At 36.0% G+C, this 24,446-nt stretch overlaps 1 protein-coding gene across 1 annotated transcript in view; it reads right to left on the bottom strand.

The window, feature by feature from the left end:
• The window catches only part of ADGRV1 (adhesion G protein-coupled receptor V1), a 295,225-nt gene that overhangs the window by 163,935 nt on the left and 106,844 nt on the right, over positions 1–24,446 (bottom strand). The window contains exons 71-85 of the mRNA XM_059834045.1: positions 23,610–23,759; positions 22,293–22,766; positions 21,396–21,539; positions 19,965–20,136; positions 19,443–19,578; positions 16,937–17,787; positions 14,779–14,896; positions 13,757–13,928; positions 10,885–11,127; positions 8,033–8,440; positions 6,855–7,039; positions 5,394–5,643; positions 5,076–5,215; positions 3,258–3,418; positions 538–638 (exon numbers count right to left, since the gene is read on the bottom strand). Coding sequence (XP_059690028.1) covers positions 538–638; positions 3,258–3,418; positions 5,076–5,215; positions 5,394–5,643; positions 6,855–7,039; positions 8,033–8,440; positions 10,885–11,127; positions 13,757–13,928; positions 14,779–14,896; positions 16,937–17,787; positions 19,443–19,578; positions 19,965–20,136; positions 21,396–21,539; positions 22,293–22,766; positions 23,610–23,759 — 3,705 coding nt within the window. The remainder of the gene's footprint in view (positions 1–537; positions 639–3,257; positions 3,419–5,075; positions 5,216–5,393; positions 5,644–6,854; positions 7,040–8,032; positions 8,441–10,884; positions 11,128–13,756; positions 13,929–14,778; positions 14,897–16,936; positions 17,788–19,442; positions 19,579–19,964; positions 20,137–21,395; positions 21,540–22,292; positions 22,767–23,609; positions 23,760–24,446) is intronic.

Here is a 24,446-nt window from a genome sequence, read left to right as displayed (position 1 = left end):
CTAGGAAGACTTTCTACAATTTATTCTCTTTTATTATTTAAATTTTTTGTAACTATACCTTTCTACAAATACTAGAGTGTGAAAGAGCTGTCAGCCTCTACTACTCAAAATAAACCTTTCCCACAGAATTTATGATTACTGACATTAATCTATTTAATAAATAATGTTAGTAAATAACAATAAAATAATAAAATCATTAGTAATTAATAAAAATAAATAACGTAAATGATGGAATTCTTTCATCTCAATTATATACCCCATCACCAAAACATTTATTATTCCACATACAGAACTATATTCTCTTGTGGCTATATAATCCATAAGTTTTCTCTAAATATTGTCAGTAGATGTATAATTTCAACTGAATTCCCAACATAGGATATGAATATTGGCTTTATTATAAGTATCATGTCAAAATTTTACATTTTCTGAAAATGTTTACACTGTGGAAAAGTAAAGGAGGTCTGTTCAGACATAGCCATGGAAGCAAGGAAAAGGAAAGATGTACTTAATTTACATTTCAGCCTTTTTTCTTACCTGAGTACCCAAACAAGCAACCATCATGTGAGTGAGAAGTTTAGCTGCAAACATTGCACACCTGGTGCAGAAAAGGTGGGAGATAATAGCCAAAGTGAAACCTATACAGAAACAAAAAAACAAACAAACAAACAAAAAAAAAAAGAGGAAAATTTAAAGCTTAGGCTGATAAACCATGCCAGATAAGAACAACAATGCTGGGTCTCTTGAAGGTGCAGACCATGAAACAAAAAAACCAAACTTACAGAGAGAATATGTTGACTTTGGTTCACACTGAGATCACTTATTCACTTATTACTGAAGTACTAACATCTATTTAACTTTTTCACAGCTTGGGAGCTAAAATAATTGCATAATGTAACCCAGTCATTTTTGCAAAGTTTATTTTTTTAATTCTGTATGATATGGATGATTGTCATACTAGTTAAATATAAAGCAAAGGTAGGTCTTCAGTGTTCATATTACTGCATCAAAAAATGCTTCTGGAAACAAATAAATAAAAAATTGCCTCCAGCTGGGTAGCATTGCTTTAGGAGACAGCTATAACCTTCTCCCATTATATATATATATACACACACCAGTCTCCCATTTCATCTGTGTTCAGCGTAGAAGTCTATTATAGCAGTACTCAGAAAGGGTAACACCACTTTTCTGTTCACTAATTCAGTGTGAACATGAACAGAACAGAAATGGGACAGGCCCCTTACCTACCAGTAAGTAGTTCTTGGAAGAAGGACCCTTGGAAAGCTGAGCCAGTAAGGAAAACACTGCTAAAGCTCATGTAGAGTTAATTGTTTGTGCACTTCCACACCCCAGGAAGGGCAGGAATTTGGGTTCTCAAGGCAGATGTTTTATTCTCTCTTGAGACAGTCTGGTTGCTCAACTACAAGTATTTGTAAGATATGAATGAAATAAATCATTGCAGAAAGAATTATTTCTAAAACTTTCAAAAATTAGCTAGAGATATTTGTACCACTATCTACATAACAAAACTTTGGAAATAGTAATATTCTATTTCACTCTACTGTGCTATTTTTTGACTTTTTTTTTCTTTTTTTTCTTTTTTTTTTTTAATATTCTTCACACCTAGGTGGAGATGTTAGAGAAATAAATACTATCTCTATAGCTCCTAATCTAAAGCAATTTGTTAATCACTAGATTTAATATATATAATCACGTAAGGAAAGACCTTCAGCCAGCCATAGGCATTGCAGTTACATTCAAGGCAAACCCTTAACCAGACTAAACGGTTTTAATTTTTAAAATACATTCTTATGACACATGACCACAATAAATGACTAGTGCTGAACAAGGATTTGTAGGTCTTTATTGCTTCCAGTTCAGCAAAATATTTCTCTCAGCTTCAGTTTCTCCAGCATATTGGCTTACTTTGTGTTTTTGTATTCTTTAGTTTCTGTAGCATTTTGCATTCTATGGCATATTTGTCTCATCAATTTCCTTTTTTTTTCCGTAAACCAGAAACTACATTTGTTTATAATAGTTTGTCTTTTTTTTTTTAATTTCACTAACACAATCTAAGTTAGAAGCTTAACTGTATTTTAAAATCTGCTTACTTTTGTCTTCTAAAAATGTCTTTCATTATTGTTAAAACAATCAATTTGTATGAAGTAGGTGAAAACCAAAGAAAACCAAAGGGGTTTCTTCTCTGTCTTCTTTTTTCATGGCTGAGGTTTTAAAACAATTAAGGAGGCTGTCTTTAGCCTGTTAGGGCAGTTTGCTGGGAAGGGATGAAGAGAGGGTTTAGCTGCTTGCACTGTTTTTGTTTCTCATGCAGTGATGATCCAGTATAGAAGCCATAAACCCCACAAGGAGCAGACCCAGAACCCCATTTAAGTGCCTTAAGAGTAGACTAAGAATCCCTTTAGCATATTTTCTTAGTGACACTGTTACTCTTAAGTTCCTGCTTGCACAGTGCCCATCAACACAAGAAGAAAGTACTTTCATCTGGGATTGCCTGCAACGTAATAGTGAACTGACTGCAATGTGAAAGGTGTAATTTCCATCTCCTTTAGAAGCCAAGTGGAGTTTAAAACTTAGATCTCCTACTTCCTGTCTGATGCTTTGGGACTTCTGAAAATGCCATCGTAACTGTCAATGAAGTGAGTCATGATCCTCATAGGTTAAACTCTCGGGCTTCTCCCAAGACGTTAGGTAGCAGTTAGGCAGCAGAGTGTTATGGAGTTCTACACGTGTGATATGGAATCTATCTCCCACAAATTATCACTTCTGAGTGTAAACTGTCAACTAAAGCTGTCAAAGAGCTTTCAGACTAGGTAGAATAGCGTCTGAAAGATTTGACAGAGGATAGCTGTACTGCTGCTAGGGACACAAGAGAATTTACGATTTTTAAGTTTCCCCCCACAATGAATGACCCCCATGGGGGTTGGACTAGATGATCTTTAAAGGTCCCTTCCAACCCAAACTATTCTATGATTCTATGACATATTTCTCTTTCATATGATTCAATGAAACATCACAAGGAAACATACTTCTTTGCTGGACTTTTTTTCAGTGGCAAAATTTGTCATTGTGCGAATACCAGACCAGATGGTAACCTCAATAGCATGAAGTTAGTTAACATTCCTCCAATATTCCTCCAACTAAAAAGACTGTCATCAGCTATTAAAATCACTAAAAATCAAACAATCTTACTGGTCATCAGTTGTTATTAATGAGAAAACTATCTTATATCAACTGACCTGAAATACAGATGAATCCTGAAGAGAAAAATGCTTCATTGTATGAAGATAAGTTATCTGTTTGAGCGTAAATTGCATAAATGGACATATGAGAACAAGAGCATTCCACGTAGTCTGACGTGTCATCAACCACTTTGCAGAACCCGCTATCAGACAGCCAGCTGCAAACAAAAGATTCACAAAGTTGGAAATGGACTTATGTAATTTACATCATAAGCAGGCTTGAAAATTGTTATATCTCGGAAATACCAAGTTTTCTAAACTACTGCATACGTGTTTTGCATAATCTTACAGGTGCAGTTCTCAGAATAGCACATTTACATTAAATTAAAATATTGTTTATAGCTTTGACTTTTATAATTAAAATGTTTTGTAAATATATGATAATGAACATTTTTTTCCACTACAGAATTTTTGTGGCCATATTTTTAAAACTTCTCCAAGAATTATGGGTCTGTCTGACTTTTCAGGTAGTTTGTTACTTAACTTCCACAATACCTTACCCCATTACGGAGAACACTTCATTTTATACTGCTATTTGTTGTTTTGAAACTAAAATTCATGTTTTGTTTTCTTTCAGCATAGCTGAACTGGTTTTGAAAAAGGATACTACAGGTGACATACTAAGCCATTTCTAGGGGAAATCACATCTGCTCTGTGATACAGTGTCTAGGTAAAATGAGAACATACAGCATACTGCATCTCCCTTCCAAAGTGAAATAGTTTAAATCAGTGACAGACTGATATAATGCAGTCAGTCTAATGAAATCATATCTAAACCAACTAGATCTCAGCAGGATATAGAACATAATTCTCTCCAAATTCACTTATACTGTGTGAACAGGAAAGACACAGGCTAATCAAATAATGGGGCATTGAAGAGCATAGAGAGAAAACTATATTCTATGGTTTGCAATGGTATGAGTAGCAACAAGAATGGAAAATGATCAGCAGTTCACCATTTCTTCTGAAAACCAGGAGACATCAACTTAAGCTACTAGCAGTAATATTCAAAACAAAGAACAAGAGATGGCTTTTCTGTCAAAAAGTAATAGCCCCACAGTGATCATTGTCAAAAGATGTGCTAAAATTCTAGATGGTGCAAGGAAAGACTAGACAAGTTTGTGGTAGACAAATCATTTGGGGTATGAAATACGAAATCACATTCAGCTCACAGAGTCACTGGAGAGTATAGTATACAGGGAACTACTATTTATGCTTGTCCTGATCTTACTCGTCTCTGGGCATTAACTTTTAGCCACGAGTGGAGACATGACACTGGTCTAGATAAATCCCTAGTCTGCCCCTTAACAATTTTTTTGGTTCACTCACACAGTCTCTTTCACAGACTCAGAGAAAAGAGTGGATAGTAGCAAATTAGGAACGTTCTGAGCCACAGACTTGAAGCAATACCAGAGACGCAGGTTTAATTCTTTACTTTTGTAAGAATGGACTTGAAGTGTTGTCTGATAACAATTGTAAAGAGTACAAAGTCATTAACATTAATGAAGTGATGCAATTCTGGGATTTATGGCCTGTCAGCATTACCTAACACATCATTACATAATCTAAATGGTATTTTGGTGAAAATAGTAAAGAGTACAATTCTGAGAAATGTCTGAGCTAGAATAACTATGCATTTCATTATATGAAAAGTTTTATGTGCTGGTACAAAGGCCAGAAAAGTTAAGGAAAAAAGATAGATATGAAATGGATCAATTTTATATTTGCAAATGATCTAATCAGAGTTATCACATCTTAGGCAAATACACAAGTTCACAGCAGAAACTGGAAAACTAAACAGATTAATAAAATAACCTTTCAGCAGCTTGATTCCAGAGGAGACACAGAGACTTTTGTGGAACAATCCGACTTCCTGTAGCATAAATCCGATAAATGACTTCATTGTTATCTTTCAAAGGGTGTGAACTCCGACCTTTCAAACTCATAGAAAAAACCTGAAACAACACGTACAATGTAAATACAAATTTAATATTAAAATTCAACAGTCAGTGCTCACTTTAGTCAGAGACACAAACAAAAATGTTCACATCATTTTAAATACATTTAAGATGTTTTGAGCAATATCTAAATTACACTAATTTCTTGAAAAAATAAATAGCATTATCTTCAAACCTTGTTCTTCAGGGCAAGTTCTTTATCTCCGGTAAGGAACCACTGCTGACTGCTGTATTCTGTGAACTGTACAGATTCACAGTTTTCTTCCGGAGGAGGCGATAATACAACAGAGACCTCTAGTAAATGTTCAGGTACTTGAATAGAATCCCCATCTTTCCCATCAAATCTGTGTCCATTGATTTGCTGAGGAAACCAGTTGTGAGCCATTATTGCAATGTACGGGCAGCTGTCAAGGATATTTTTACCTCTGTTGAAATGGAAAAGCAATAGGACTGGTAAGTGGAACTGAGCTTTCACTATTCTTCACAGAATGACTCTAAAATGTATTTGTAATTAATAGTTGACTCCTCCATTGTTTTTAGGCTTTATGACATTTAATAGACAGTTTCAGTTTCTGTGAAAAAAAGAGGGGCTGAATTATTATGTACTTCAGCTTCTCCATTTCTCCTCTGGGTTTTGCTCACTATGATCTGAAACCAAAACGCCTCCATGGTAAACTAGGTTATCATAATACTCATTTTTGTAACTTGATGTAGAGATGAGTCTACAAGAAGGAGAGGCATTAAAATGGAGGCTCTTGCTTTACCTCTTATTCCCAACAGATGATGCAAAAAAACTTGAAATAAAGAATTTGAACTTTGAAGCTCTGGGCATTGTTCAGGATAGTGCTGATTTTTATGCCATTTACTGTCTTTTGGATGAGAGGGGCTTCATACCCCCTACAACTTAGGAAATGGCAAAAAAAGTTACATCTCCAAAAGCAGTTGAGATAGAAACCTAAACCATGCTAATTTTCTGAGGGAAAAAAAGGTGGGTTTTTTCCTAAATTCAACTACCAGTTGTTTAATAGATTCACAGTGGGAGAAATCCACTGTTTAAAACCATCTGTATCATACAAGAGTGTCATCTATTTCTGCAGTCACCTATTTCCCCTGCCCATTAGCCTGACCAGAGGGTATTATGCACTTGCAGACAAAACTAGCAATTAAAAACTACATGTAAAAACTACAAGTAGCTTTTAAAAAATTTTAAATAGTGTTCAAGTGAGCAAAACCAAGCACACAGAAATTACAAAATGCAGTAGCAATTTTTCGTTACTTACTCTCATCTAAGTCTTAGAACATAGCTCTCCATCATACAATTGCGTATTATTTTCTCAGTAAGATTAATTAATCCTTTTCCAAGCAATATCTGAGATAAAGGTGAACTAATACATCCCAGATATTTTGATTCCTACTCCCATAGGTACCCCGTATCAGTGTACAGGTTATTTGTGACTCCAGCTCATAGTGCCAATATAGTGATTGATAAGATTGTGACAGAGTGCAATACATTTTCATATAGGTAACACATTAGATGACAGACAAGCCCCTTTTCTAAAAATAGCATTTAGATTTTTAATATATTGGTAAGTTGTCATGTATTGCCAAAACATATTATGAATTCAAGTTTACTAACCTTTCTCCTGGTGATCCACACATTATCCCAGTCAACAGGGAAAAAGCAAACTTCTCAGTCACCTCAGCAAGCAGGCTATATCCTCGTGTGTCCTCACGTTTTGGGCTAGCCAGAGCACAGAGTATCTCATAGAAAAGATTTCTACTTTTATCAGAGAGTAACTGTTTTTCACCTACATCTGTAACCTAATGAGATGAGAAGAAATCAAACAGCATTTTATGCACAGAAGTCTGCTTATAATGTTTCTTGATAAAATGAACATTTTATCCCAATGTTTATTCTGAAAGTTCAGAATATTTTTTCCACCTTCTGATCACCGCTGCCAAGGTGTGAGGCACAATCTGTGTCAAAACTACATAAAGATATGCTTACTAATAGGGATTTGATTATTAAAGAAACCATGTTCCATTTTTCATTCTTTCACAAATCCAAGATTGTTGAGTGCTGAGATTTTTTGACATAATTTTCTCTGTTTTCTGTGTCAAAATGGTAACAATCACAACTGAACTTTTATTCATTAATATTGTTCTACTGTTTGGTGTCTAGGTATTTAAACATTTTCAAGCTCCTGTGCATTACTCCACAAGTCCAGAAGAGCCAGAAAGCCATAAAATGAGTCCCAGAGTTTTCACAGAACTTAGTGGAATGCCGAAGTGCTCAGCTACCCTGCCAACCCAATTCCCAAAGCTACTGCAGGAAAAAAGATGAGCTGCATGCCTGGTTAAGAGCACAGCAGACTCCAGCTGGCCCTGGTAGGATTGGCTTGTGTGTTGACTGCAGTCAGCTCTGAAGATATGGGCCTCACTCTCTTATGCCAGGGCTAAAACCAACAAAGATGTGGCCTGAGAATTAAGAAACCACAATGAGCCCTATGAAAGTATGGCACCAAAGGGAAAATTTTGCACAGCAGAAAGTCTTGAGCTATAGGTAAATAAGCAAAATTAATACTGGTTGCTCTTTTCAACCTATTTGATTTTTGATTTCCTGCCACCATCCTAAACAGTGGAAGACAAATGTCTTCCTTGATTGTGGGACTTCACAATTTCTATTTTTGCCTTTGCAGTCTGTGACCTTGAGTCACTGCTATGGATGCTAACCTTGATCTTATCACTGGCCTATGTGTTATCATGCCCTTATTAAAGTCATTGGTCATTCAAGAAAGAACAGGAAATGTTTACCTTATCTATTATATGCATCACAGCAGTAAGCTGCTCTTCTGTAGTTTCTGTAGCCACTTTGACATTCAGATTCTGGAGGACTCTGTGTAAAATGGTGTCATCAAGAGGCTGATGCAGTTGATCAATCAGCCCCCAAACTGGCAAGGAGTCCAAATCTGAGACAATGGTGACGTTAGCAATACCATACACGTCATCTACTCTGGCACCGCCTGTGGGATTAGAAAGTACAACCTGGAAGCGTTTAGGAAATGGGTTTAAAGATCCTGTCTTTGGAGTCAGGGTCACATCCAGAAATGTATTTCTCTGTCCAGGTTCAAAAGTCAATAAACCTTCAGATCTGGCAAAATCTTGTCCTGCCACAGCTGGAGATACGAAGGTCCGACCAATAGGTTCAGGCTTTTGTAGCTCCTTAAAACAAACCAGAAGAGTTTTAGGTAACATTATGACAGATACAATTGTTCAAAACCAGCTGCTGTAGAGCACACATATTTTAAACAGGTAAAATTTAAAAGTGTAAAAAAGAAGTCCCCTTTCAAAATGCAGTTAAGAATGATATAACAATTACATTAAACAAAATATCTCCCTGAAATAGCAATCTGTCACTAGTGGTTAGTGACAACCTAGCAGAAGAATCATATATATTGTCAGTAGTAAACAGGACCCCTCTCTTTCTTTTCCAGAAAAAAATTCTCAAAGCTTTTCTGGATGAATAGATATTACAGAAACATTAGCACATCCGTAGGGTGAATTCCGGAGAGGTTGATGTAAGTTTATGTCTGCAGCATGAAGTCTCTCAACTCAGGGTACAGACAGGAATTGCAGACACATAAAAACTAAACAAAAGCCAAGCAAAGGTTTTAGAAATCTGTGCCCAAACTAGTATCAGTTCATGATATTTTCAGTCACACCATAATACTTAAAAAAAGAACAATCCATTTAGGTCCAAAGGTAAAGCAAACACTATAGAATACACATGCAAGGCAGACAGATTAACTTATCTAGGAACACTACATGGCCTCATTTCCCTGTGAAGTAGCACTATTTTTACCTTCCATGAGGTTTGCAGATACTGTTTCATTCTTCACATTCTTGCTCTTTTTGTCAGTTGCCATAACCTTGATATTATATCTGGTAATATAATAAACTTTCCTTAAGTGGAAACTAACATTCTGGGCTATTATTCAAATGTATGATTTTTCAATAGTATGTATTCATTTAATAAGTATAGATTGTATACTGACTCTTAAGTAAACTTGAAAAGGTCTCCTACTGTAAAAACCAAGGATTTTTATTCATGAAATATTAGACCCCTTTTGAAAACATTTAGCTTCAACTAGTAAAGTTTACTTACGGAATAAATCAGACATTTTTTGAATTTGCAAGAGAATGTTGTAAATCAATGTAGTGTGTGTATCTGTTCAGAATTGCTCTACAACACGATCACATCATCTGTGCAAATTCCACTGAGAAGTTTCTTTTTGTTTATCCCTTCCAATTGAGAATTAGGAAACAGGGAAATAAGTGGCAATAGAAGAACTAGTGACAGGAACAATGTTTAAGAAACCTTTGTAGGAACGAGATAAACATCTGTTTCCAGTTAGCGCCTCACGCTTCCTGTCTTCTGTGACCTCTTATTCTACAGGTACCAATAGTAGCAATACTTTGGTACTTGGCCATGCACCCTCAAAACCTAAAAATGTCCAAAGAAGGGTTATTATATAAAAAATACAATGGAAAAGGAATTGCCTCCTATATTTTAACCTGACTATACAGTGGACAGTAGCAACTTCTTCTCCATTTAACAACTAAATTATAACAAACTTTTGGCTGGAAAGAATGTGAAAATTTGTTACCACACAATCTAACTAAAACACTGGCCAGCTACTGTATAATAAATGCATGGAAACACCATGTAACCCTATGCAGTTAAAATACATATGCATTCAATCTAACAATAGAATGCAAAGCCTTTTATTGTAACGGGTGATGGAAGTACACCGGTTACACAATGCTTTGTGATAATAACCCTCCCCCAAAATAATGCTTTTAGGTATAAAATCCCACATGTTCAAAGTAGATTATGCTAAGCACTGTTCCAATGCGATGGCAAACTTAGAGGAATCCCTCTTGCAGCCAGTGCCCTGATGTTGGAGTCACAACTATAAGGAAGTGGAAGGAATCATGTTTTTGCAGCTGTGTTGTTTCTGCTAAAGGGGAATCTTCATCATCTGTCAATAATAATGACATACTCGTTTAGCGATAAAAGGGTCAACAGTTAGAAGAGGCTGGTGTTATAGCTGTAAACATAACAAAAATGAATGGGGATGATAAAATTTAGCACATGAGATTTTCAATCAGAAGAAAAATTTTCAACTTTAGTACTTCAAGAGCATGGAATAAAATTTGATGAAGGTTCTCTCTCCCTTTTCCTAAGTGTGCTCTGTGTATTAATAAATTTGTGACCTAACACAGCAAGTTTGTTGGTATCCAAATCTTGTAGTCATACCCATCATGATAAAAACTTAATTTCAGAGAAAGAAGCCTCAAAAATTGGAGTCTCATAGGAACCTTAGGACAAAGAAAGAAATTTATTTAATTCCTGACTGACCATAGACTTTGAGGCTACGGAGGGTACTACGAACAAAATCGCTCTTGACAATGCAATGAAAACAAGGTCTTTTTACTGACAGAAAACCAAAGAAGCTAGAACATATGGGCCCAGCAAATGTTTGACTGTTTTCTGGAAAAATCCCAACTACAGTCACATTTACTTTAGAGAACGAACAATGATTTAATGACAAAAATAATACTAAAAATAAATTAAATAATAAAAATAATAATAGAAGTCTTACCCGCATGCTGTAGCTAACCGTTGTGGTTACTGATGTACTAGAATCTCTAAGCACTTGCAGACTGATTAAAGTTGTTTTCTTATAAGCCACAGCAAAACGAGATCCCACAGCAAAATATACTAAGCCACGAGGCGCATCACTTTCAAGGACTGTTATAAAAGCAAATCTGGCACTGCTGTTCAATGCAGCTCCTGTGCTTACAGCATACAGCTCGACAAAGAAATATGTTTCAAATTCAGGTACCTGTAAATAAGGGATGATTTTCATAACATTATAAGACTACTAATTTGTTTCAGCTTTTAAAACTGTATATATTGTTTTGAATGCGCAACGGACTACTCGTACTTACAACAAGTGTGCTTCCTGAAATGTCCAGTAAGTACAGTGAAGTATATCCTAAAAATTATATTGCAACAGACACCACTCTGTCATGTACAATCATGAAACCTCAGGTTTTTGCCTGGAACTTACTGTGCTAAAGTAGCTATTTATATACTACGTGTATTGTGGCTGTAAATTTGCCACAATACATGACAGTAAATTCTCCAAGAGCTCCAGATTATGGATTTACATAGATGTACATCTTGTGAAGAATTTGCTCTTTCATTTTCTTTTTGCCTTACGAAAAGGAATGTACACACCTACTCATACATGGAAAAACTGCACAGGAGTCTAAGTATGCAGTTTTGAAACTGCAATTAATTAACTTGAATGTATTCAAGTATTGAACTCAGGTAAAGTTCTGAAAAACATTTTACATACAGCCTTAGTGTTTAAACACTAACATGTTTATGCAAGTTTTTACAAGCAGATCTCAGTAGACTTGAACACTTAACTGAATTTATCGGAAATCCCAAAGCTTTGAGATACTATACTATCTGATAGATTTTTGTGAGGTTTAAGATACAGAGAAATCTTCTATCAGTTTGGAAATACAGGGTATCGAATTTTAGTGTTCATATGTCAGAGAATTAGCCTAGTCAATTCTACATTCTTAATGCTTGTTTATTGAAAATAAGGTAGCAATATTAAACTACAATACTGCTGCCTCATCTTTGATTGTATACCTACAACACACACATAACATGTTTAGAAATAGAATTCTGATTACTAAGATTCCAGAAGTAATTGAAAATATGTTATTTGTACCTATTACATGCACTTGTGAAGCAGCAAGATTGCAAAAAAAGTAGTTCTTTACAAGAAAATAGCATTACAAAAAAATTATGATCATTGAAGATCTCTTTTTTATTACTAAACGTTGCTTTTTGTTTCAGCTCTGGATTTTTGGAAATCCTACTTTAATTCTAGGAAAGCAGGATTCAGCTCTTCGCTAACAAAGTCAGAATAGCTAAGTAAAAACTTTCAAAATCTAGAATATGTCATACCATATGCCATAAAAATGTAAAATATTTATTGAATGTATTGATTACTTCATCATTTCATAATGTATTTGTTGCTAATTTATAAGCTATGTTATGGAAGAAAAACTGCAAGAAGAATTAGGAAATATTTGGGTGGTTAAATAGCATGTATTTTTAATTGAGCTGTTGATCAGTAAATCTTTAAGTGGAATGATCTTGACCAATTGATGACAGGCATAAATTTACTGGAATGCTATAGGGAACTTTAGCCTTCCATTAGCACCTGTTAGAGTGGCACACGCTTGTGCCTCATGTGGTACAATGGCATGTGTCTGCAGCTGCCGCACTGCTGTCATTAAATAATGATATCACTCCTGTGGACTAAAGAGGTTCAAAATCCAAGTTTACTCAGCAAGGCAGCTTGTGCCCCACTCGTGTATGTATTTTAGTCATTGGCTCTGTAATGTAAAAATAATGTCTGAAGATGAAGAAGGAAAACGCCCTCTTACTGAACTAAGAGAATGCGCCCTATTCCCTAGAGGGAAATCACTATTTCCCGCATCCTACATCTTGCATTATTTTCTAGAATGTAGTCAGAAAAACCAGGAAAACCTTCTCATCTTGTCCTTTTCCATTCCCCAGACCTCAGCTTTGCCACCAGCCTGGCTGTTAGGATAGCTTCTTGGAAAGTTTCAAACTCTCCACTCTGAAAGAATGACAAACACTAATCCTTCCCTTCTTAAGTGATTACTCTAATCACTAGGTGTTCACACAAAAATATTTTTTTCCTTCTCTTTTCAATAAAAATGACTGAATGCTATGCTCTGTGTTAACTCAATGATGTCTGCATTTTTGAGTGCCAGCTGGGCCTCTCAAGCCCTATCAAGCCTCTTAGGCTTAGGCATACCCAACTGACAAATGCCTAATGGCTTTAGTGGATGATGGCTGCTAAATTGAACTTCGCTACTCACAAGCTGGTTGTGCACAGCGATGGATTTTTAGACACTCAGAGATTCTTATGCAGCTTTGTGATTGAGTAGAGCTTTCGACAGATCATTGTGCTAGATTTAGGCATGTAAAATTATGCACAAGTTGCAATAGAAGTTTTTTTGTTGAATGAGATGTTATTACCTACAGGATATGCTTTCCACAAGCTACCCTAAGAAGTGCTTTGATAGATGAAAAATTTACTGTGTGAAGGGTAAGAGTCCAGTATATGAATACGCATCTCACTGAAATAACTCCTCCTTTTTTTTTTTATTGTTCTGTAGAAATCTGAGATCTGCAATTTACTTGTCATCTCCTTCCTGAATTTTTACCAGTCACAATGGAGGTAGTACAAGCCTGTAAATAAACATGTGTTTGCAGAGGAACTGAGCAGATGTCAAGTTACCATCTTCAAACAGTGTCTTACACATCAGTTCCTCTGGACCAGAGCAGTTTTTTAATCTTGATAAATTGCAATTCAACATCATAGTGCTGTACATAAATAAGCAACAATTACTTACATTATCAGGTTTTATTTCAATGGAGATGTTGCATACTGTTTGACCTGCCATGCAGGTAGTGGATCCCAGCACAGATACAAGTTCATTCTCCAAGTTTGTGCCATCCTTCAGAAGGACAACAGCTGTTTTATTAAAGGTCACACGCCAAAAGATCTTCACATCTTCAAAAGCCCTATAAGCAAATCAAAAGAGTATACATGTACTGAAGGAGAGCACTATTGCTTTAGGAAACATAAACCACAGAGGTAACACACATTTTTTTTTTAATATTCAAAACTTATCACCTGGGAACCAACTGACTTAAGACGAAAAATTCTCTCTTTTAACTTAAATTCCTTCCTCTAAAAACTGCTTAGATTACCAAAATGTAACAAAGGAAGAAAATAAAGCAATTATGGGCACCCAGATTCTACTAAATTTTCGAATAAGAGACACTGGTGCTTGGAAGACAGGGATGTGCCCAAGTATTTCCCTTAATACTGTACTAACCATTTGCCTGGAAAGCCAGGCAGAATTTGGATTTCCTGTAAATTTATGGAACTTTGAGTGCTTGAGCATGTTTGTTTGAAGTACACATCAATGTGCAATGTATTTATAAGTTAATCAGAAAAAACACAGTATCTGCGTGAGACATAATCATAGTGCTGACACTTAGGTATGTTCTTAATTTCTCATTTTAGTATTCACACCTACTTATATTACACAGGGAGATGAGAACTTGAATTACACCTTTAGCAGTGTAAATACCTCAAGCAAAACTTTAACACTTGCTGCCTTATGGTGTAAGTTGCGAAATATTTGTTTTCTCTGTTTCTGCTTTATAACAGTACAGCGACAGACCTAATCACATTCACAACTTAAAAGCCCATTTGCCAAATTCTGGGAAGTTATTAAAGGAGCTGAAAGGGAAAGATTTATTATAAAACTCTATGAGAACCTCTTCCGCTAACAGCAGCTTCTGTGATTCAACACAGCATATTACAGCGTGTGGGAAGAGCACTTGAATCAGCTGTTGCCTGCACCTGTTTGGTTGCCTTGTGACAATCAGCAGCACCTCTCTGTTTTCTGAGTCTTCATCAAGCACAAGACCGCTCTGTACTTCTGGAATGAATCCCAAAATGCCATTCTGGAGATCACTTCCTATATAGGAAACAGTCCATGAAAGTGATTAGGAAGAAAGTTAAGCTGAGACTAAATTAAAATTTTAATATGGATAACTGCTAAAAAAATAAAAACTAGGTATCGAAAGAATGCTGCAAAGTACCACTTGGGGACACCTCAAGAAAATTCCTTTTAATATTTCTATTCTTAATTTGCACTCCATACTTATCTAGAACTTCAGATATTGGCATTTCTAAATTTTATTTTAACCAGTAGAATAAGTATTTTTGAAAGTAAATTCCTTGTCAGAGTCCTGGCACCATCTATGCACATGAGCTTGGATTCTCAGCAACATTCAGCAAACTGACTGAATTCTATGTCCCTTGACTTCAAAAAACTAGTTGTTACAGTAGTTCAGAACAGTGTCAAAAGCCTTGCTTTCAATTCCTTTATGAGATATCACTTCAGCTATATTATTTTATGTTTACCATAACCCTTAAAACACATTCTTTCTAAACAGAAATGGGCCTCAGCGTGCTCCTACATGGACAGCACTGCCATAGTAGGTTATGGGATAAAGATGGCCTTCCAAGGATGTGACTTTATCTTTCTGATTCATAATGTTGTTGAACCCATTCATTTTCCCAAATAGTTACATCAGCTTTTCTTCTGCATCTTTAATTCAGTGTGTGGAACTAGGGAGCTGCAAAATACTGCATTGTTCTCATGGGAATGTAAATAACTTCAGCTAAACAGCAATGGAGGGAAAAAAAACAGGGTTAATGAGGGGAAACTAATGTCTTCACAGTGTCCCATTAAATCGTGCTTCTAAAGGATTTCTCCTTTACAGGTAGTGATGGCTTTACTCTGCAATTGGGAAGGCGATCTAGTTCCGACACAGTGCATATTCAATGTCAATATATACACTGAAGATTAACAGATACTGTGTGTTTGCTTATGCACATGCACAAATATTTAATCTGTGGTATCTTTCTATCTATACAGTTAAATGCAGATACATGTTTTGACCCTTATCCTTAATGTAAGTTGTTTCCTGATCTTTCTTTACGTACTCGCTGTACTCAGGGTGTAGCTCTAGAACATGTTAATACACTTCTGTGGGATTCAGTACAAGTTCAAATTCCAACCTGTGCCTATGCACGTACTTTTTGGGTTAACTTGCACATATGGGCAACTGTTTACTTGCATGGTGAATTCTAGAGACAGTGTACATGAAGGAAACGTGTTTTATACAATCTGTTGCATACATCATTTTGGTTGCTGCATACACTCATCCAACAGCACAGTTTAATCCTGGTTCACAATATCTACCTTGTTTTTTTAAGACTAAATACACAAAACTTCCAGTAAATGTTGGACCTTACATATAATTTTCTTGTAAATTACTGTAAATGGTAATTTAGTGTAAATGGTGCCAATTCCCACTTGTTTCTTAAACTTAATCTATATCGCAGTTAAACTTGGTGTATATCCAATTGGTAAGTCTGATGGATACCTAAAAGTTAAGGGAAACTGGAGCTCTGACATCACTTTCTCACAGTAGTGTGCAGTAACTGAAAGAAAAATTCTTCCCTGATGTCTGTGTAAGCCCATCCCTATCCTTCCTCCCCAGAAGTAGAGGATGACTACACTGCAGACATGAACTGCACAGTATCAAAGAATGAAATCAGAAACTGTTTTTTATACTTTGTACAAACCCCATACAATATAAAAGTGACAAAATGGCAAAGAAAACCAAAAAAGCCTGCAATGCTACTACATCTGCAAGAAAAACACTCACGCTTAGCCTTTTGTCTTAATGAAGTAAAACAGGACAAGAACAGAGATAAGCAGCATCTATAAATGTATTTCGAGCTACGTTGTTAAGGGATGTATGGCAGGCTTGGGGAATTAGATGCTTCCTCTGATCTGGAAAACTCAAGATTTGGGAATAGAATACCCCACTTATTACCAAATAGAATTCCAGTCTTTACACAAAAATTGCTATGAGAACATACAGTTATTTACTGTTATTTAATTCAGATTTATTTACTAATTTTCTGGGGGAAAAAGTATTACCTGCAATAATTACTGTTGCAAAAGCAGCAAATCCATATTCATCCTTTCCTTCCACAATCTGAGCTCCACATTCAGGATCTGAGAGGAAAACATAGAACAATTCCTGTCCTTCAGGCTCGTCATCATCAAAAATTTTTATGGACATCTTGCTTTCTCTTTCTCCATCCAGCAAAGTCAGAAAGACTGACTGTTCCTCAAAATCTTCTCCTTCCATTGCCCATGTGAAGTTTGATACTCCATAAACATTTCCAAAAGGATATGAATCAACTCCACTCTGTGCACTTACTCCCCCAAAGGTTTTAACGGTTACTTCAATATCACCAGTAAAACCCTGGGTCCTTCTGATATGAAGTATCACTGTGTTGGGAGTACTGTCGTTTGCAGCATCTTCTTCAACGTAAATAAACTCTGGCCCCAAACTTAGTATTCCATGAAGAATATCGTTAGCAAGGATATTAACTGTTGCAACACTGAAAGCTGGATTCAAACGTGGACTCCAATCAGGATTCACAAGTTGAACATCCAAAATTTCCACAGCAGTCAAATTTACAAAAAAAAATTCCTCCATTTCAGACATGGTGTCATCAATTATTGATATTTCTATCACAGCGTGTGTCTGAAAACGTAAAAACATAAGCTCTCCATTGTAGATGGGTATAAAGTCCTCTAGTGGTTTGGCACTTCCTGGAATGGTCTGATATGTCAATTTAGTGAGATTACTTTGAAAACCAAATAATCTTTGGACACGTAGTGTGACTGCCTGAACATCTTCTTCAACTGAAACAGATCTCGAGTTAAGAGCAAACTGGAAGATCCCCATTGGCTCAATTTCAGCTATCGTAAATCCTGATCTGAAACAGAAAAGACATCAAAGCTGAGTGAGGAAGTATGAAATATAAAAAATATAACACCCAAGCAGAATAATTTCCAGTGAACAGTTAATGGTGGCTGTAAGAAAGTGGGTAAAAAAAAATGCGTAAGTGTAGAGGGAAGAAATAGCAACCATGCGAGGCAAGATGTAAAGAGCCTCCCTGAAAAACGTTTTTGGAATGATTGGATTGAACAGCCCTCCACAGGCTTAATGCATCCTGAGTCAGCACAGGATACAGCGTAAAGGATAAATAAAATAAGGTCTTCCTGAGAAAATGGAGAGGCTAAGGAAAGTATGATGTCTTCCTACTGTGGACACAGTGCAGGGAGATATATTACAACACAGACACTCCGAGTAATACCAGTTTTGACCATCTAATAAACTTCTGGTACCAAGAGAAAACTGTGGAGTAGACAGATGCTAGCAGTTTTAGCCAGGAAGCTAGAGAAGGAAAGGAAATTATTTTAAAACTTACACTGGGGCTTTGAAATAATAATTGTTCCCTCACAACATTACTCATAGCAATTTTTTCCAGATCTGAGCCCTATTATCAATATCAATTTAAGCTCTACTATATTCATATTAAACATATCCCCTTCTTATTAGAAAATAAGCATAGAGACTAAGACTCTCTGCTAAACCTTGGGTTTTACACTTATCTCTAGAACTGACCCATTATTCAGTGCTAGAGGCTACCAAATGGCACTACAATTACAGTGAGTGATTTAGGTTAACAAACTAGACCTTTTCCATGGCTAAGGGAGTCAAAAACTCTTCCAAGTCATTCTCAGCTTTACCCCCGTAGGATGCAGCCTTAAGTTTTCTAGGAAAGGTTATCCTCATATACTCAAGGTATTTGACTCACAGGGTAAATAGATGCTCTGAGGACACCAGTCCACAGGACAGACAAGCGTAGGAGAGGGGGTCAGTCTCAAGAGTTTAGCCACCCAGTTCGTTCCTGACTTCCTTCAGATTTGCCAGTGTGACTGTAATACGGTGAAGACAATACCTTTCTCCATACATGGTGTTACTCTATATCCGTACTTTTTATAGCACTTTAAGCTATCAATGAGTAAGGAAGAACGGAAAGAAAATAGTTTGAGGAAAAGATAACAACTTAGCTGAGATGGAAAAATACATTAAATGCATTGGTTTTGGTTTTAAGAATAAAAAGGGGTTTTTATACAAATTAGGTCTTTTTGGAGCATTTCTTGTTTAATTTTATTTATTTTAAATAATGTTTGTTATCCAAGACCTTCTAAATATCGATTTTTAGGGACACTAATGAGAACTGTTAGAGTTGCTCTCATTCTTCAGCTTACTGGCTAAAACTGTTTATCTGGGTTCTTCATTTTCTTAACTGTCCTCATCATTCCAGACACATTCTGGGCACCTTGGATTCCAGTGATAAGAAACAGACTGGAACTAGAGAAAAGCCTCAGTTGTGATCAGGTCAGATCTGCAGTACTGACACTTGTTTCCACCCATGACAAGACACACAAATGTATCAAAGAAGGCACTACAACTTGCTAGCTACCTGTAATTTAACAGGGATTTGTATAAGGTGTATGCCTGTACACAGGTCATAATTCTTAGAGCATCTGTGCGACTCAAATGTATAAGTAATATCCTTACCTCAGGCGAGCCCCACCAGACACATTGGTGTGCACTGCTGTTAAAGTGATGGCAAATGACTCATGTTTATCTAGGCTTGGAGTAGCCTGATATGAAATTACTTTACTTTGCTCACCAGAGGAAAATACAACAGTACCTGAAGGAAAAGAGAGAGTGAGAGAGAGCAGAAGTCAAAATCACCAAATAGAAATCCTCTTTCGACCTGGGAACGTGCTGAGATAGGGACTTTAATCACAATTCCTCTCCATTTAGGAAGAAGAAATCTGCATGATAAGCGTCTTTCCTATATAAAGCTGTCCTCCAGGGGCACAGCATTGTGCCTACCTCCCAGACATGTATTTATGAAGCTTAGTTCTTTTTTTGCTCATAAAATAAACATAACCCCTACAGATAAAGATTAGACTATACAATTTCATTCTAATGACTTCATTAATAGAGGAGGCATGTAGAGGAACAAATAACTAAAAAGTGGTATCTCCACTTACGGAACTTTCATAGCTGTTTCCTCAGACAAGTACTTACCAAATGGAGGAGTAATATTGCCTGGCTGAGCAAAGCCAGGGATTAGGTCTGGTGGGTATCCTGAAATCCAGCTGACTATTACAGAGCCATAAACTCCATTTCTGGTTATGACAGCCTGGCCTGTCCTTGCTACAATGTCTGTAAGTCGTAAAATCACAGATTCAAAGCCAACCTGTAGAAACATAATAGATTTTATTATAGAAATTGGAATAAAAATGGGCAGTAACATATATGAAAGTGTACTATATTTTGTAAAATAGGCATTTTACAATAATTATGCATGCATATAGATGTACATGTGTGTGCGTGTGTGTGTGTATGTACACACATATACACGCATGTGTGTATATATATACATACTTCCTTCACAACTCTTCAGCAATACTTCTAAATCTTAGATTTCTGAGAAGTAGATCTCAGGGAAAAGGAACCAGTATGACTGACATTTCAGTACTGAAAACTCTGAATACAGCACTCTGTGTCTGTTGTTTAAAAGAAAAACAAACCAACCTGCCCTTAATGGTCACAGGATATAGCTGTAGTACTGTACGTAAACACGTAGGTCTAAAACAAATTATTAATTGTGTATCCAGTGAAAAGTAAGTTGTTGCCACATGACATTGTTCACAAAATTATTCTTGCTGGTATGATCTAATTTTCTTTTTCTTTGAGCAGCAAACGGGACTGAAAGCATAATTTGCACATTCTAAAAGCAATGATAAATGAATATATAGTAGTAAACAATGCTTACAGAAATCTGAATTCAGTTCAATTACAAATTAAAAGACAGAACAGTGCTTCAAGAAAATTAAAATCATTAAATAGAAACTTCAATAAAATTTAAGAGATAAAAACTCAGCATGCTATTGTCTTTGCCTGACATATAAAAAGGCAACTGTAACACATATACCATATCAGAACAGGCAAATTCTCTTTTCTCACTCTCATACAAAGTAGACAAATGGAAAATTTACCACTCAGTGATTAGCCAAATATACTGTCAACGGCATTAAAGCCCAGCATGACCTCATCTCTTTTTGCACATGATACTTCATACATGCTGTTATCTACTTTGGGGCTGCAATACTTAAAGGAATAACATTGTCCAGAACTATTTATTTTCTTTTTAAGTCTCAGAACTTCCTTTTCATGTAAACAAAAGTATAAATTAACAATAATATTTACACTATTTACATTTTATAGATAAACAAACATTTTCAAACTGTATTAACACATTTCTATAAGCATTTGTGTCAGAGAAAAGATAATATACAGTACAAGTAATAACTGGAAAAGCCTTGTCAGTCATTAAATTGGTTGCAATGATGAAAACTTAAAGGAGACGATTGAATTCTTATAGCAGCTATCTTTAGTAATGAAGTGTACCTTTCTTCTGTGGTAGAAATGCTGCACGGCAGCCAGTCTACTGACCTGTGAATTGGCAGCTTCCTCAGGAATAAGCAGAACAGCTGACTTTGCTCTTCCTAATATTTTAGGCACATCCTTGGCACTTCCCCTAACCAGGCTTACATTAATCAGTTCCAGAGTAAAATTCGACTCCAGTAAAAGAAATGCCTTTGAGAAAGAGAATATAAATAAAAAAGTAGAAATTTAATTCCACTAAAAACGTGCTATCCACCTTTTCAAAGAATTAAGTAGCAGAACAATCTGCAGATTTTGTTCTACTTGCATACTAAAAGCAGCGTTTTCAAGACAAATGTTTTCTTGATAATGTTTCTCAAAAGAAATACAGCTAAAACATCCATTTTGTGAACATGATTTATCAGCAGTTTGTGGGAATGTGAGTTTGTAGGGCAACTATTGCCATTTTATTAAATTGTACCTAACACAGTATGCTTCAGCTTGATCTTAATTCTTAGGATTAAAAGGATGTAAGAGGGATATAAAAGGATGTAAGTGTGGTTGTAAGACTGTAGTAATAATAACAAACAACCAGGGAACACGGAGAACTGAAAGTAAATTTATCTGCTGCTTCATGAGTCAGCACTGACAGATCACTATTTACAATCCAAAAGAGAAACATGAGACAATATTTGCATACATATAATAATAAAATATTGCACTGATGGTAACACAAAGCAATGATGGAAGGAAAAACTTAATATTTGAACACATGCATAGCAGTGATCTTGCAATTATTTTCTGAAAATACGGCATTTGAACACAGTTCTATTCCACAAATAGGAACTTCCTAATACTAAAACTCTCTTTTCTGCTTCTTCACAGTGGATAGTGTTGAGAGTTTAGTATCTTATTCCAGCAAATGGAAACAAAATATATCATAGGAACTAAAAGGCTAATACAGACCTGGCTGCTTATTGGCACACTTTTCAGTCCAAAGCTGGCACCATCTTTTACTGTGAGGTATCCCACCTCATTCTCAGGTGCAATTAGCGCTTCTTCATGATGAGACAAGATATTGTACTCAACGATCACTTCTCCAAACACCCCAGCATGCCGAGTGACATTAATCTGAATAGACCGATCCAGGTTTCTCTCTACTAATACTGACTGCTGATTAGAGTAAAGGGCAAACACTCCATAGGGATCATCATTTGCAAAAACATTGATCTTTGAAACCCTTTTCTCTTGGTCTAAATCTGCTCCACCTTCTACTGAAATCAGCTGCACCACATAGTTTTCATCCAGTTCTGGAACATCATCAGGTAACAGGTAGATTATTATCTCAGCTGTACTCTGCTGATCAGCAATGACAACAGATCCCTCCGTCCTAAGAAAGTCACCTGTGATGTCAGATTCACTACATATTTCCCAGTAAACCTGAAATGAGTTTAGAAAATGCACAAAACAAAAGAAAGCAAAATTACCCACAGAGTAACAAACTTTCATATTCAGAATTCAGTATAGACAGGGTATGGAACAGCTTGGTTTTAAGTAGGTAAAACAGAAATTGGTTTAGGAATGTACAGAAAGAGGCACACAGACTGTCTTAAAAAAGGAGGATGTGTTGTTCCTCTAACAGTACTATGAATGTAAAGATTTGTATAACTTCAGAAGATTTATTTAAAACTACATGGAATCTCTGAAAGCATTTAAAAAACCTATTTCTATTTTTACAACAAGACATCCGTGCTGGTTTTCCTCTTTCCAAGATCCCGCACATCAGAAAGGGGTGAAGAGTTCTCATCAAACACAGATGCTTTTATTAATTTTTTTTTTTAATTAAACAAGTAACTGTTAAAATGCTGACTTCTAAACAACTTCAGGTAAAAAACAATGTGAGTGGTGGTTCGAAATAGCCTGATTCTTACCTTTAAGTATGCCTGGAAAAAAGAAAATCTTGATGATCTCAAAGAAAGCTCCCTATATAAGTATGCTCTGTTTGATTCTCCCATCAAAAACACAGGGAGAGAGGGAGAACAAGAGAGAAGCACTGCAGTACTGTTTTTCTTTTTTTTTCCTGACCAGAGGAGACTGAATCTGAGTCTCCAAACCACAAGTATTAGGGCTGAGCCCTTGCTAAATTCAGTCTAAAAGGCAACATTTCAAAAATGAATTTGAGAAACAAGCAATTGAAAAGCACAGAAAAAAAATATTCCTCCATACATTGATACTGAGGATGATTTCAGATTATACTGTTTATTAGGAAAAGAGTGAAAATACCGTTATGTTTCCCAGAGTGCCTTGAATTCGTCTGACAAACAGTGTAATACTTTGTGGTCCTTCCATTGCTGAGGGTTCTGTATAGTTATTCTCAGTTAATGATTCAGGAGCAAACTGTACAATTCCATTGGGATCACCAAACTTCTGTATCTGTAAAAAAGTAAACAAACAAACAAAAAACCAGAAATGTAAAGTGAGTTGTATTTTTGTTCAAATCATTGAGATTTTCATTGCTAGATGCCACAGGGCACATACCTATTAGTCCTTCCTACTGAGTTTCTTCCCCTTAAGAAGATTCAACAGTACATTAGTAGTTAGAACTGAGACTGAGAGAATTAAAAAAACCAACCCAGCACACAGGACCATCAAGGTATGGGACAGGAGTGATATCAAGCCCATGTGTGCGCGCACACACACACACACAAAAAGCAAGACTGTTGTATGAAATCTATGGGTAACTTGCTCTTTTGTGAGAAAATCCTACAATGATACATAAATAAGTTTAAGCAGGATCTAAATTGAACAGGAGTCAAAATATGATGTTGCCAATAAATATGGAAGGTTTTCAGGCTTGGATTACTAAAAGCATTACATGTAAACAAATTCAGGCAATGACAATGATTCTGTCTAACGAGTTGAGCCTCACGCAACTTGTAAATTATAAATCATCTAAACACATTTTAGAGAACAAAGTAATTTTGAATGGATTTGGAAAACATATCCCATGGATACAAGACACTAAGAGGCAGCAGAGAAAGTATGAATGCCCCTTTTCAGATTTTCAGCACTATCCAAAGAAGAAAAGGACAGAGTTTTATTTCAAATGCTCTGTCTGAA

Source organism: Gavia stellata, chromosome Z (genome assembly GCF_030936135.1).
Source record: "Gavia stellata isolate bGavSte3 chromosome Z, bGavSte3.hap2, whole genome shotgun sequence".
NCBI classification, from domain to species: domain Eukaryota; kingdom Metazoa; phylum Chordata; class Aves; order Gaviiformes; family Gaviidae; genus Gavia; species Gavia stellata.
This window is presented reverse-complemented; position numbering and strand designations above follow the sequence as displayed.